Raw genomic sequence first — 13,717 nt, 5'->3', positions numbered from 1 at the left:
TTGGCAGATTGATAACTTTGCTAGACACCAAAGCAATGACACACAAAGATAACACATGAACAGACATAAAAGCATAAATTCTCTCTCAATTATCTGGATTGTTTACTTCCACAGAACCTGACTCAACCTTATTATTTACCACCCAACACATCTAAAGACCTAACTAAATGAAGTACAGAGAGTCCCTTGGCTCTGCCTTGGCCTGTCTCTGCTTTGCATGAACACAAAAATGAGAGGGATTAACTGTTACCTATACTTAATATGCTTCATGCTGGTGCTGCATTTAAGAAACCACTAATGAATTTGTGTACCCAGTTACTTGGAAGGACGCTGTGTTCTTCCTGGTTAACTGAAGCAGTAAGATGAGTAGAAGAAGAAACATGGAGGAGGAAAGTTTGATTATCTTGTGGGATTCCACTGTCTCATTTCTGGAAAGTAAATAAATTGATTGGAAAGTTGCCACACAGTTGTGAGCCATTGGTTCAAAAGGCCATTGAAAGAAACAGTCATACAAACAAACAGCCATAAAGACTGATAAATAGAAGCATGTGGTTCCTGAATATTTTATTCACTGTTATATATCTGTGCATGAGCAGGCCTCTATTGTGTTATCTGGGAAGTGCATGGCAGTCTACCTGGATGACCTCATGGTGCGGCTCTCCACAAATGAGTAGAAGCAGAAGCATTGTGTTCGCCAAGAAGCACAGTGAGCCGGCTGAGGTCATAGTGAGATAGGGCTTGTGGAAACACTGATGCTCTCGCTAACATGACTGGCCTTGGAAACTACTCCCATAGGAACCCCAAAAACAGGATAGTAAAATCACACTGGGCGGTCAGACAGGAGAGCAGACCAGCCATGGTTCAGCCAAAAAAAGACCTGCTCTTTCCTCAGGTTTCAAGTCCAGCAAAGAGGACATGCAGGTGAAATGTGGATTTTTCAAATTTTCCATCCAGGAGATGGAATTCATAATATATGCTAATGTGTTCCGGGTGGCAGCCTTTTACTTCCCTCCTATAAATATATGAAAGACAGATGACCCGGAACATTAGGACAGGAAGAGGCATTTGTAAAGTTTGTGTTGGTCCTTCAGTGTACTTATTATCTGGAGCCACTGCCTTGTAAAAAATTTAACGTACTTCCTCCAAAATGACATCATTTCATGGCTCATTGAAATGATGTCATCCCAACCTGTTGGAGAGAAAAGGTTTTGTTTCATTGCACTCAATCTCAGAGACCTAGGCATTGCCTAAATACTGTGCTTCACAGAAATCCAATGAAGATCTCTCAGACTGTTTTTCATCATTGTGTTTAAAGATGTCTGATTAGAACTAGTCCTGAAGATAGCAAATGCTGATTGCTTTGAGCACTTCTGTATGGTGTAGCTTACTGTACGCCATCATAATTCAGTCTTTTGTTTAATATATCCGCAGATGTATTAAGTGTATTTTTGTTTGTCTGGTTACAGAAGGAGACAATGACACGGGCTCTGAAGGAGTTGAATATGAAAATTGTGGAAATGACAGATGAAACTGCCACTCTGGATGGAGGAGACGTCCTTTTTACAGGTGAGCTACAGTGTCCCCATCAATCACTGTATTCTGATGACCTATTACTGTCACTTTATTAAACCAATCAACAGAAGCCTGAGGCCATTCTCAGAAAGGTCAAATATTCAAATAGTGCAGAGCTGTGAATACCTCTATAAGCTATAATGCCATTTAATAGATGCAATTGCAACAGACCAAAACTGTGGACCGTGGTCCACTACATTCATTCATTCATACATTCACAGATATTTTCATTGTGCATTGCCTTGCTAGTTGTAGTTTATAAATGAATTAAATGGTAAACTGACCATGATATCTCTGTCAATGTGTACTAATTGAAAATGTGTATATATTGTAGCCAAATTATTGGTAATATCAAATCCTAACATCTGTTTTTTCAATAAATGTTTTTTAATGGATTTGACGAAGGACGTGTTTTCTGTAGTTTTCTATGGATCCTTTTCTACTTATGTTACCATATTTGAATTGCTCTTTTAATATACAAAACACTGATGGATAACATAACAGATAAAAAAAGATAAAAACACTGAGATTTAGTTATGAAATTCTTAAACCCTGTTAGCAATCAATAGAGGTGTTCATAGAGGTTCATAACACCTCTCAGTATTACATATTGAATGGAACAAACCAAATTCAGATGATTTTGCTTTTTATTATTGGATGATTTGATGGTGTGTTATTGCTTACATAATACCCTAAAAATGTGTCTCTTGCTTCAAAACAAAGTACAGCATGAGGGAGTAGTCTGACAACTGAACAATCACATTAAGATTAGCAAGGACTATGCGTATCCTTGTACTAATAAGTGTATGTAATTGTAAACAGAAAAGCTTAGACAGCAGAGAGGTACTGTAGCAGAGCATGAGCCTCTGCAATTACAGCCCGTAGACAGTTTACTAAGCGAGCAGACTATTGCGTGTCTGTAAGTACGTGTCTGTGTTTTGGGATCCTCCTCAAGACATTCCACAGTACGACCTTAGTGACCTGGTGCCTCAGCGCACTAAGCAGAATTTCCCCAGAAAATAATTGTTTGCAAAAAACCTTGTTTACCCTACAGCACAGATAAAATGAAATTCACAGGAATCTAGGCTGTCACCACAGGTCTCTTACTCCTCTGGCATCAGGTAATGAAATTGATGAAGGCAAAGATTCAAGAACATGGTGGTCTTTATTAGATTTTCTGTACATTCTGTTACAGTCGTGCGGTGAGTTAAAATGTGGGTCAGTGTCTTCTACACTGTGCAGGCCGCTAGGAAAAAGCATAGTACACTTAATTGGGTTTCTAGACATTGGCTCTGTGCTCTCGTTCCTTTCAGCTGAAATCGGTTTCACATGGCAGGGCTAGAAACATTTCCTGTTGGCAGGGCCCCGGCTAACGGCTCATTTTGTAAAGGCTCAGCAGCTACATAAGGAGCCCATCCCCGGGCTCAGTGTGCTGCAATAGCCTCGCCAAGCGTTCAGGGCTCTGTCTGTTTATACCCCACCATACTGACCACAGTTGGCTGCAGTGACTGCAGTGTTCAGCTTCTGTAGCTCCTCAGGCTCTCTGTATTTCTGGGGTTCAAGGTTTTTAAAATGAACCGTTTCAACCTTTATATAACTCTGTAGATGTGGTGTGTGTTTTCACACTGTAGATATTTTCTTACTGAGCTTCAAAGGCATCTGATTCTTTCTCCAGGTCGAGAGTTCTTCGTGGGCCTTTCCAAAAGGACCAATCAAAGAGGAGCAGAGATCCTAGCAGATGCCTTTAAGGTAGGTTGAAGTGGTGCAGGGATAGAAAAAATGACTATCTCAGAATACATACTAAAGCAAGTACATATTTTGCTGGAAAAGAATCATCAGGCCATCGAAAATATGGTAAAAGTATAAGCAACCCATTACACATCTTAACAAAATATAAAGCACCATTTTTAATCATATATTGATATGAGCAGTTTTAAAGGGACATTTCAGTGTTTTTCAACCTGGAACCTATTTGACACTAATGAGGACAACAATTGTTTTAAATTGGTCCAGTATTGAGCAATAGCACTTCAGCCAGCCGCCGTAAAAAACAGAGCGCAATGTAATCCTTTGGAGCAATTGTGCTCCATCAATTTATGTCCAATAAAAGTTCTTGTTTTGCCACTGATAGGCCCAGATTGTAATCAGAAGTGTCTGACAACATTAAGAAAAGGACCATACAGAGAAATAAAATGGGTTTTCTTACCTGTCTGTTTGTTATTGTGTCTAACCAAGGCTCAAGGCTCAAGAAATCTTAACAGAGTTGAGTTCAACAGAAAATATTCCCCAACAAGTACACTGTTTAGGTGAAGGCATTAGCTAAGTTTAAGCTCAAACTGGTGCCTCAACAGAAAGTAATTGAGGCAGGATCTGGGAAGAGGAGCAATTGATGAGCTTCCAATAATATACAGCAACTAACATGTCAACATAAAGACTCTGATGGTTTATCTTCAAACAGTGGATGCTGCACCTTATTAAAATTGTTTACACAATATCTTCCATTCCTCATTAAATGTCATGTTTGTAACACATGTTCTAAAGAGCTTCAATAGGGACTGTTTGGCTTTGGCCTGAGAGCCACAGTCAGGGTAGAGAAGTCCAAAAGTATTAACAATTATAAGCTTTAATTACATCTCTTTTCAGCCTTTGTTAATGTGAATATTTATGTTTACGAAAGGAAAACATAGTTTCACCATATTTTCCTCTCTGTCTACTTTCTGACAAATTGTTCTGTGCCATGAATTGGTCTTGATAGCCAACACTTAGCCTTCCGCTTCCATAAGACGCACACATCCAAAGGAAATATTCTGTGAAATATCTCAAACATTGCTGAAACAACAAATTCAGGCAAACAGAAGATTTAGGCATGCAGCCTATAAACACGGTCACAGTATGGGTCAATAACACAGACTGATCCTATCTATCTTGTTTACTGTTATTGTAATGAGAAGAATTTTTATACTGCAGACTTATCTGTATCGTTTTTGGATTTGCTCTGAGAGACCATGACAAAACAGAAAAGCCAGCTGACTCACAAGTTCATAGGTGGGTCATGGCATAAAGAGTTCAACACGTTTCCGTAACCTGAATAGCCTCATTGCTATGTTTCCATCTTCCCATCTGCATCGGATTGAAATTCCTCATGATGGATTCCTTTTGTGTTTTCTGTTATCTTTGATAAGACGGGCCTTAATGATGCGTCTCTGGCAAATGACAATAGGAAAAATAGCTTTTGCGTCCGTTATTGTTCTTTCCGTTTTTTATCAGATCAATAGTCCTATCATTGTTGTTTTTTCCTATCATTATCAAATTAAGGATAATTTTGTTGCCAGGTTTGTTTAGCACTCAGCAACTATGTACAGATGTTTCTTTATGGTCCTTGCAGAGGTCAGGGGAAATGGTGCTGTCGATTGAATCAGTTTATTCAGGAAGAAGTAATGTAGAGGCCAAACTACTTCTTCCCTTCTGTAGCAGAGAGGCATCAACAAACCATTAAAGCTACTGACAGGTGAAGTGAATAACATTTATTATCTCATTAAAAAGGCACCTGCCAAGAGAATGGATATATTAGGCAGCAAGTAAACAGTTGTTGAAGTTGATTTGTTGGAAGCAAGAAAAATAGGCAAGCCTAAGGATCTAAGCGACTTTGATCGGAACCAAACTGTAATGGATAGATGATTGGGTCAAAGCATCTCCATAATGGCAGATCTTGTCTTCCCAGTACACAGAGGTCAGTACCTACCAAAAGTGGTCCAAGGGCCCCCATTCTCCATTGATACACGTGGGAAGTGAAGGCTTGCCCATCTGGACCATCTCCTCAGAAGAGCTACTATAGCAGAAATTGCTGAAAAAGTTAATGCTGGCTATGATAGACAGGTGTCAGAACACACAGTGCATTACGACTTACTGCATATGGGGCTGCATAGCTGCAGACCTGTCAGAGTGCCCGAGTACTGGCAAAAACACCTACACCTACAATGGGCATGTGAATGTCAAAACTGAACCATTGAGCAATGGAAGAAGGTGGCCTGGTTTGATGTATCAGGTTTCTTTTAGATCATATGGATAGTTTGGTACATATGCATAATTTACCTAGGATGAGATGACACCAGGATGAACTATGGTAAGAAGGCAAGCTTACGGAGGCTGTAATGCAGAGTTTACACTTCAAAATTGTAGCCCTCGTTTTCCACATGCTGACGCTCAATCGTTATGTGTGAACTGTTCAAATACACGATCCAAGAGCTCACCAATGCATAACAGACACCCTAAAGAGATCAAGTCCAAATTCTGTAGTGTAAAAAGTGTGACTGGCAATGAAGGTGGCAATGATAGCAAGCTGTTTTAACATTTCATAACTAAACTGGATATGTTTTGCATTTATCCCTAATTCAATTCCTTTTAGTCAACATGAGCATTTCAGATATGCACGTCATTCTTCCTAGGAGAAATGTGTCACTTTGCCTTTCCTTTGCAATGCCTTTTGTGTAATGGAATCTCAATTTCAGATATCCACAATTACATTTTTGATATTCTGGATATCTGCAGTAGAATTCTTACTAGGAAAAGCTCCCTTTTCAGATAACTTATCTACTTGTTAACAGATATTCACAATACATTTTTGGGTATCAGCAACCACATGGTTTCTAGTCACACTAACATTTGACAATGTTAAATTGTCCTGTGGGGACTTGCTAGTGAAATATTAAAATGAGATTTTTCTAATGTTGTCTTTAATAAAATGAAACTTGGTACACAAGTTTTCCATGAGAATGTGCACAGCACATTAAAGCTTGGCATCACTAACCCCACCTTGTGTCCATTAATGAAACACCACCATACTACTTTTTAACCGCTATATCTCTTAACCAAATTCATCAGTGTTATACATGCTGAACAGGTCCATAGTATTTTCAGCACTGCTTTGCTATATATTTCAGCTATCAGCATTCACATGTATTTTCTGCAGGAAATGCATTTTTTAGTTCTAATTGTAAAAATCTAAAATTGCATTTTTAGTAGTCATAATACAAATTGTGAATATCTATAATGACATTTTTACCACACACAATATATCTTGGATATTGAAAATTATATTATGGTTATTTGCAATGATTTTTCATTTTGTATATCTATTTTCAATGTATGACTGGATTGTAGATAACTGCAATGGGAGTTTTCCGCAGCAAAAAGTCTACTGCAGATATCCAGTATGTTCATATTCTAGATATCAAAAATGTAATTATGGATTAGGTGTAGTGTGAGCAGAATGGGACACATGACCATCCCCTGAGGTTCACCCACGCCACTCACTATTATGGCTGACACGTTGCTTTGCAGCCTCACATACTGTAGTCGACCTGTGAAGTAGCTGGTGATCCAAGCCACTCATGAAGTAGCCATCTGCATGTCCAGTAACTTAGTCCTTAGGTGCAAGCCAAAAACTATATATATTTATACATACATTTTAATATCCTCACATAAAAATCAGGAAGGAAAGGTCTTGGAAAGCAAGCTTAAAGTTTCGTAACCTATCATAATTTAAATTACAGCTCAGTATCACAGCGAATCTCAAAAGGCTTCCAGTGTGTCTAACTGTCAAAAGCTGTTAGTCTTTATATTAAAGGCTCAATCAATCAATTTTAGGGTGGGAAATGCTTTCAGTCCAGTAAGTCAGTAAATCAAAATCTAAACAAAGTCCATGGTGAAATAATGAATTATGTTGTTTCAACAGACTGTGCTGTACTTCTGCAAATATGGACTTGAGGCTTTAATTCTTGAAAACAATACGATTCTCAAGTGACATATTTATGAAGTTGTCATCAAAAAATGAGCTGCAAAAGGCTACAGATAAATTAACCACTAAAAGCCCCTGTACAGTTCAGTAGAAATGATCCTATCCTGCACCAGTCAGTATATATACATATCATTTAAGACTTTTAAATGAATTAGTTTGTTCATAAACATAAATCACTCTACTGTAGTTTGCACAGCTTTGGTCGTTTGACATGAGATATTTCTGTATGTGTGCTTTTCATTGCTTTTCTCACTGGTTTAAATTGGTTGGAGCTCAGTGGGAAAAGGGGATGTCATGTATTTATATGCACCAATCAGAGTTTAGCAGCATTTTAAACTAAATTTGATAAGTTATAGTGTTGTTTGTTCATGTTGCCAGGCTTCTTTCAGTTACATCTGATTATACCACACCCACACAGTGCTGATGAAGAAGATGTACTGATTGTTAAAATATAAATAAATTACATGGGTGTTTTTTTGTTAACTTTTATCTTTGATTGTTGCTTACTTAGTGTCAAATATTTACATGCCTGAATGCCCAGTCAGCAAATCAGTGGCAGTTGTTGTACACGCAAGTACCATTTAGTAACACTTCTAATGACAAGTTTGGTATGCAAACATCCTGCAGCCAGTGAAAGCTTCTCCAATCAGGTTCCCACAAGTGGCTCTGTAATCATCCCATGAGCTCACTGACATCATCTCCCAGACACTCCTGCTGTTTCCGCCCAAGTTGCCCACTACTTTATTTTAAAGGCCACTTGAGACCTCATGTAATGGCACTCCGCAAACCACCACAGTGCCTTTGAATGTTTTATTACAACAGTCGGTTGGTCAGTCGGTTCACCACTTTGGTCCAGACTGAAATATCTTCATTGGATGGATTTTCATGAAATTTCATACAGAAACTTATGCTCCCCACAGGATGACGATTACTAAGTTTGATGATGCTATGACTTTTCCTCTGAGGTTCACACTTTTTTTTAATGTATATATGTCATTAATTGGATGGATTGCCATACAATTTGGCACACTAAGATGATGTTCATGATGATTACTGTTGCTCCTAAACAACAGCATGTAAGCATTTTTATTGTAAGTGTGTTAGCATGCTGATGTTTGCATTTAGCCCATAGTACCTCCATGCCTGAGTACATCCTCACAGACTACCCATAATAATGTGTTGTGTTTTGCAGGACTATGCTGTGTCTACTGTGCCTGTGCTAGAAGGTCTGCACCTGAAGAGCTTCTGCAGCATGGGGGGACCAGGCCTCATTGTCATCGGGTCCAGTGAACCAGCTCAAAAAGCCCTCAAAGTATGGAACTTGTGTATGTGTGTAGTGTATGTCCAGTCAAAGCGTCATATCATTGCTATGGTTTCCGCAGCTGTAGTCATAGAAACCATTCAATCAGTACAGTGGGTTTTTTCCCTAACATTGACGCACATTGACGCAGCAGATTCCTTTTTTTTAATTCCTTGGTTGCCTCTTGGCTCAATCCTATTGGTATGAACAACTCTGTCCTTTTTTTTTCTCCTGTTCTGCAAAGTATTCAGCAAGCATAACACTACAAGACAGGACATCACCCGTGTTGATTCAGAGCAGGCTCCCTTACTTGCAGCTTAATGGCTACTTCCCCACTGCAAGCACATTAAAACCACCTGTCACCTTAATCCTTCCTCATTAATTCATATTCTCAGCTAATCTGTGGGGATTGCCGCTGGCGCTCACACTCCAGCTTCAATTACGAAGGTATTGTCCTTCCATTAAACAGCTTGAGCTCATTACTGCATAAAAAGGCTTCTGAATCGATCAAGCTCCATCGCAACAATAACCCTCAAAATATAAAGGGGAGGGGGATATAGAAGGAGAGGCAGTTTACACCCTGACAGTGATAGATTGATCGTTTTCACAAAGAGTAGTAAATATCAGCCCATCCCTCTCATGGAATTATTCTTAAATTCCCAAATATCAATATTGAAGACTGTATGTGGACATTTCTGACTGTATGAATGACTGAAATGCAGCGGAATATATAATGTTGTATTTACACAGACAAACATACCGTTTTATCTAATTGCATAAGTATCACAACTCAAACACTCATGCACATTGACGCTTGGCCTTGACAGATCCTCTCCGGCATGGATTCGCAGTTGCCTCCTAGTGTGATATCTCCCCCTACTGGCCCAGCCCTAAACAGGGTTACAATGAGTCAAGTAAAAGACACCCAGAGCATCTCAGACGCAATTAAAGCCAGACTATCAGACAACACATCTTAATGAGGCAAAGTACCTGATAGAACCACAAGGTTATACTTGTTGGTTTGTTCCCATGTATGCATTGCTAAAGTGTACTCAAGAATTCAAGAATTCAAGATACACACGCTAATTAATTTTTATATTCCGGCATCAACTCATTAAGATTCCTGCCTGTTTGATCACCCCAATAATTAGCTACTGGAGAGAAGAGTAGCCCATAGCTAGACTTAATGACAAACTGCTTGCTTTCAGATTAGGGCTTACGTCACCCCTCTCCTGCAGCAATTAGCTTCTGTTTTAAAGGACTTTTAATGACCCTGGATTTGTAATTAGGTAATGTTCTCTTTGTGGGGGTAGTGAGATCCTATGAATGCAGTTTAATGAATTCAAAGTGCTTATTGTGGATGTGGATGCAGCTCTTGTGGCAATGAGGCTCTCTGTCTTTGTACCCTTGCACAAAGACACTTTATACAAATTAAAGTTGGAGCCTTACAGATTCTTATTGTGTTTATAGACCCATAATTGTAGCTGTTGTAGAATACTAACTGACAAGAGAGGACCTGACCTCTTTGCAGTATGGGTTTGAAGAACTTATAAATCATTTTATTGCATGAAAAAGTTAAGCACTATAAAAAATGGAAAACTGGGAAAAAAGTAGTAGTATTTATCATCTGGTTGTTAAAGCTGTTCATTTTTAGTCTTTTTTAGCAGTTCGTTTGAGTCTATTCAGGATTTCTTGACCTCTCGGGGGTCAGGAAATGTAGGCCAGGTGGGCATGCATGTAATCCCCTATCTGTGTTTAGCTCTCCCAAGGATGAGAATGCACACTGACCGGATGAGTTTCATCATCCATCTGCTGCTGTCACCGCCAAGTTTCACTCATGAAGTCATCATCCCAAAATATCTCTTGTGTCAGAGGCTGCAGCACCCACTCCCTTTTCTCTCTCACACTGTTCCCTCTAAAGTGGAATCACCGGCTGACTTTAGCTCACTACTAAGCCCTTTACTCAGCTCTGTGTGATTCATGAAATCATTACTCCTTACTGGTCAGTGTTTGATCTTTATCTCAAAGATATACACATGACTTAATAATTATTGAGGTCACAACACAGTGAAAGTTGTGACTCAGAATGGGTTGTGTCTAACAACCAAATCTTGATTACAATATTTCCATATATGCTATAAGTGATTTTACAAAATAATCTGAACATGGAAACTGCACTATAAGCAGGAAACTTTTAACTTTTAAAATTTGCTGAGTTTTACAGTATGTAAAATACTTTATGATGAAAGGAACTATATATGGCACTTGAGCACTAGTCTTCCTTGCCTATGATGTTATCACTGAGTCTCTGAGTCAGAGCTGCAGTGTCAGACAGCAGGAGCTGATACAACACCATAGGTTACTGGTTCCCAACCTTGTCGGGTTCATGACCTGTTAAAGCAAAGCAAGATCTATTTATGACCCACTGTCAATTGCCAGCCCACCACAGAATGATTTGGAATTGTTTTTTAAAATTGTATTTAATTTTAGAAGAGTGACAAGATAAAATTATTCATTTATTCTGTAAAAAAGAGTATATAAGAGCAATAAAATGTTGTAATTTGAAATATTTCCTTCTGTTTCTTATCTTGTGACCCCTCACACTTATCCTGTGATCCCATTGGGGGTTGCAAACTTCTAGGTCACAGTGTATGATGTCTGTATTGGACCTTTGCTAAACCTAAAATAATACTGGATAGTAAGAAAAACACATGAAAGGCATTAGGGCAATGATCTAAATTCTGTTCTTTTCCTCAGTATCAATATCTCATTGTCCTGCATCCTTCTCTCCCCTTCCTTCCCCCCTCGTCACCCTTTAGTCAGTACCTTAGGGTGTAGCAATAAACACTCCACACGGACCAATAATATTTCTAGAGTGAAAAGTCAACATCTTGTCAAACATCAACAGGAAGTAATTTCAGCCTCATTTCCCCTCTGGATTTGAAAGCGGTCTCAAGTAGGATTTGTCTTGTACATGCTGCTGTTGTTCATCAGTGAAAAGAAGTATTGTAAAACTTTTAAAGGCTTCCTCTGAGGGATTAGTACGATGAGCATTATAAATATTTCAAATAAGAGCCAACATTCAGATTATGCTAATGACCACGGTTGAGGGCTTCAAATCCAGTAAACTGTCAGTGTTTTTAACTGGTTGAGATTCCCATTGCTCAAGGAGGTGGATTTTATTACCTTCCAGTAAATATTTTGTTTTAGCTGCTCTGACTGAGCACTTTCTGCTGCCTAGTTGCCACACTGTGTATTTACTGGACCTCAGCCACTGTCAAGAAGTGAGTTGCTGCTGATTTGCTGTAGTTTTATGCTCAGCCCAGTGCCAGGATGATTATGTAGAGGCTGCTGGAGTTCTCAATTTTTACATTTGTTGTTACATACTTGGAGAAGATAACCTGGGCCTTAAAATTTTGATTTCTGGATACCTCAGCTTTGTATCCATGAAGAACTCAATTTTTAAAAATATATGAGTTAGTAATCTGGTTTCACTGTCGATGAACAGGGAACCAGCTGTACCATTAGACAAGTTGATTTTCTTTGTATTTAATTAAATTACACGGATCAGAACTTTACATGTGAGCGAGGAAATTATGCTGTAGGACATTTTCCTTATACCCCGAATAGTTTTTCCTCACTGTTTTTACTGCGAAAATGAGATGTTTTAGAGACATAGAGTGAGGCAGTAACAACTGTGATCTTTGGTGGAGTCAACGTTTACTCTCCCCTCTACCACTCTTAATCCCCCAGTGTGTGAGAGACAGTGTTGGCGGTCACGCACATGGACAGTGTTTTCATTTAGGGCTGCTGCAATCACGTAACACACCCACAAGTGACCTGGGAATGTGTCTGGTCTGCTCACACACGCACACACACACACACACACACACACACACACACACACACACACACACACAGACACTCACACTGCCTGTACTCCACCCTGCAGCCCTCACACACTCACAGAAATCCCAACGTCAGCTCTTATCAGGTTAATTTAATTGATGTTGCACTGTCAGTCATTTGGATGCCTATTAATTAAGTTTATAAATCAAAAATGAATTATTGCTATCAGACACAAAATCATAACTGACTCTAACAGTTTGATGCTGTATTTTCAGTCCATTTTTGATGAAGCATGATTTTTCTTTTTCATTGTTCCTAATGTCATGAATGCAAAAAGGTTCAATACTGCAGTGATGAAAGTCAGTCCTGTGACTTTTTCCTCGAGTTCTCTACTTAATGATGGGATTTGCTGCTCATATTAACAGCACAATTGTTCTTCTATTCATTATAACAAAGCACTGTTGCTGTTGCCAGAAAGAAATGTGTCACTTCCTGTGTGCCAAATACATTTTCCAGGAAAGACTAATCAGTGAATTTAGAACAGCATATTGCTATTGGGTTGGATCAGTTGGCAAAGACATCTGTTTACATGAAAAATAATTATTTCTTTTGTCAAGTAGAATGAGTGTCTCTTTAGCTTTTAATCTAAGTCATAAAATGCAAAGTAATGCATATTTGTATTCAACCTAAGCAGGAAAAGGCCTTTCCCCATCTCAATAAACAGCCCATTCCTCCCTACTGCAGCAGGCCCAGTCAGTGGGAAGTGAAATGAAAACATCTTCAGTCACAAATCCCATTGTGCTGAGTTGTGTGTCATCACTCATTCGCTCACAGCCACTCCTCCAAACTTGCACATACGTCAAGCACACGTCACACATTTTGGTTACAGCATAACTGTTAAGTTGACATTTGCTGAATTTTATGAGTACGATCATTTCATAATTTAAAGTTAATGATGACCTTTTATGAGTGTTAATCATTAGCAGACAGCTATCCTATCCCACCCATGATTAAAGACCAAGGGAGGAGAGAACAGAAAAAGATGAATAGTAGAAAAACAAAGAAACAGAGAAGGGAAAGGAGCAGTCAGACATACATGGGGTCTATATCTGGTAAAAATTTCACTACTCAAAATACCTTTTCTGAATGTTGATGCTTTGGATTTTTTTTTTTTTTTTACTCGCTCTCCACCTCCCCTC

At 38.9% G+C, this 13,717-nt stretch overlaps 1 protein-coding gene across 2 annotated transcripts in view; it reads left to right on the top strand.

The window, feature by feature from the left end:
* ddah1 (dimethylarginine dimethylaminohydrolase 1) overlaps nucleotides 1-13,717 on the top strand; it is a 70,655-nt gene that overhangs the window by 51,086 nt on the left and 5,852 nt on the right. For both annotated transcript variants that reach the window (XM_053322804.1, XM_053322803.1), the window contains 3 exons: nucleotides 1,467-1,566; nucleotides 3,248-3,321; nucleotides 8,562-8,681. In XM_053322804.1, coding sequence (XP_053178779.1) covers nucleotides 1,467-1,566; nucleotides 3,248-3,321; nucleotides 8,562-8,681 — 294 coding nt within the window. The remainder of the gene's footprint in view (nucleotides 1-1,466; nucleotides 1,567-3,247; nucleotides 3,322-8,561; nucleotides 8,682-13,717) is intronic.

The sequence above is a fragment of the Scomber japonicus genome, chromosome 7, assembly GCF_027409825.1.
Source record: "Scomber japonicus isolate fScoJap1 chromosome 7, fScoJap1.pri, whole genome shotgun sequence".
NCBI lineage: Eukaryota > Metazoa > Chordata > Actinopteri > Scombriformes > Scombridae > Scomber > Scomber japonicus.
Note: the sequence above shows the minus strand (reverse complement) of the source record. Positions and strands in the feature narration are given on the sequence as shown.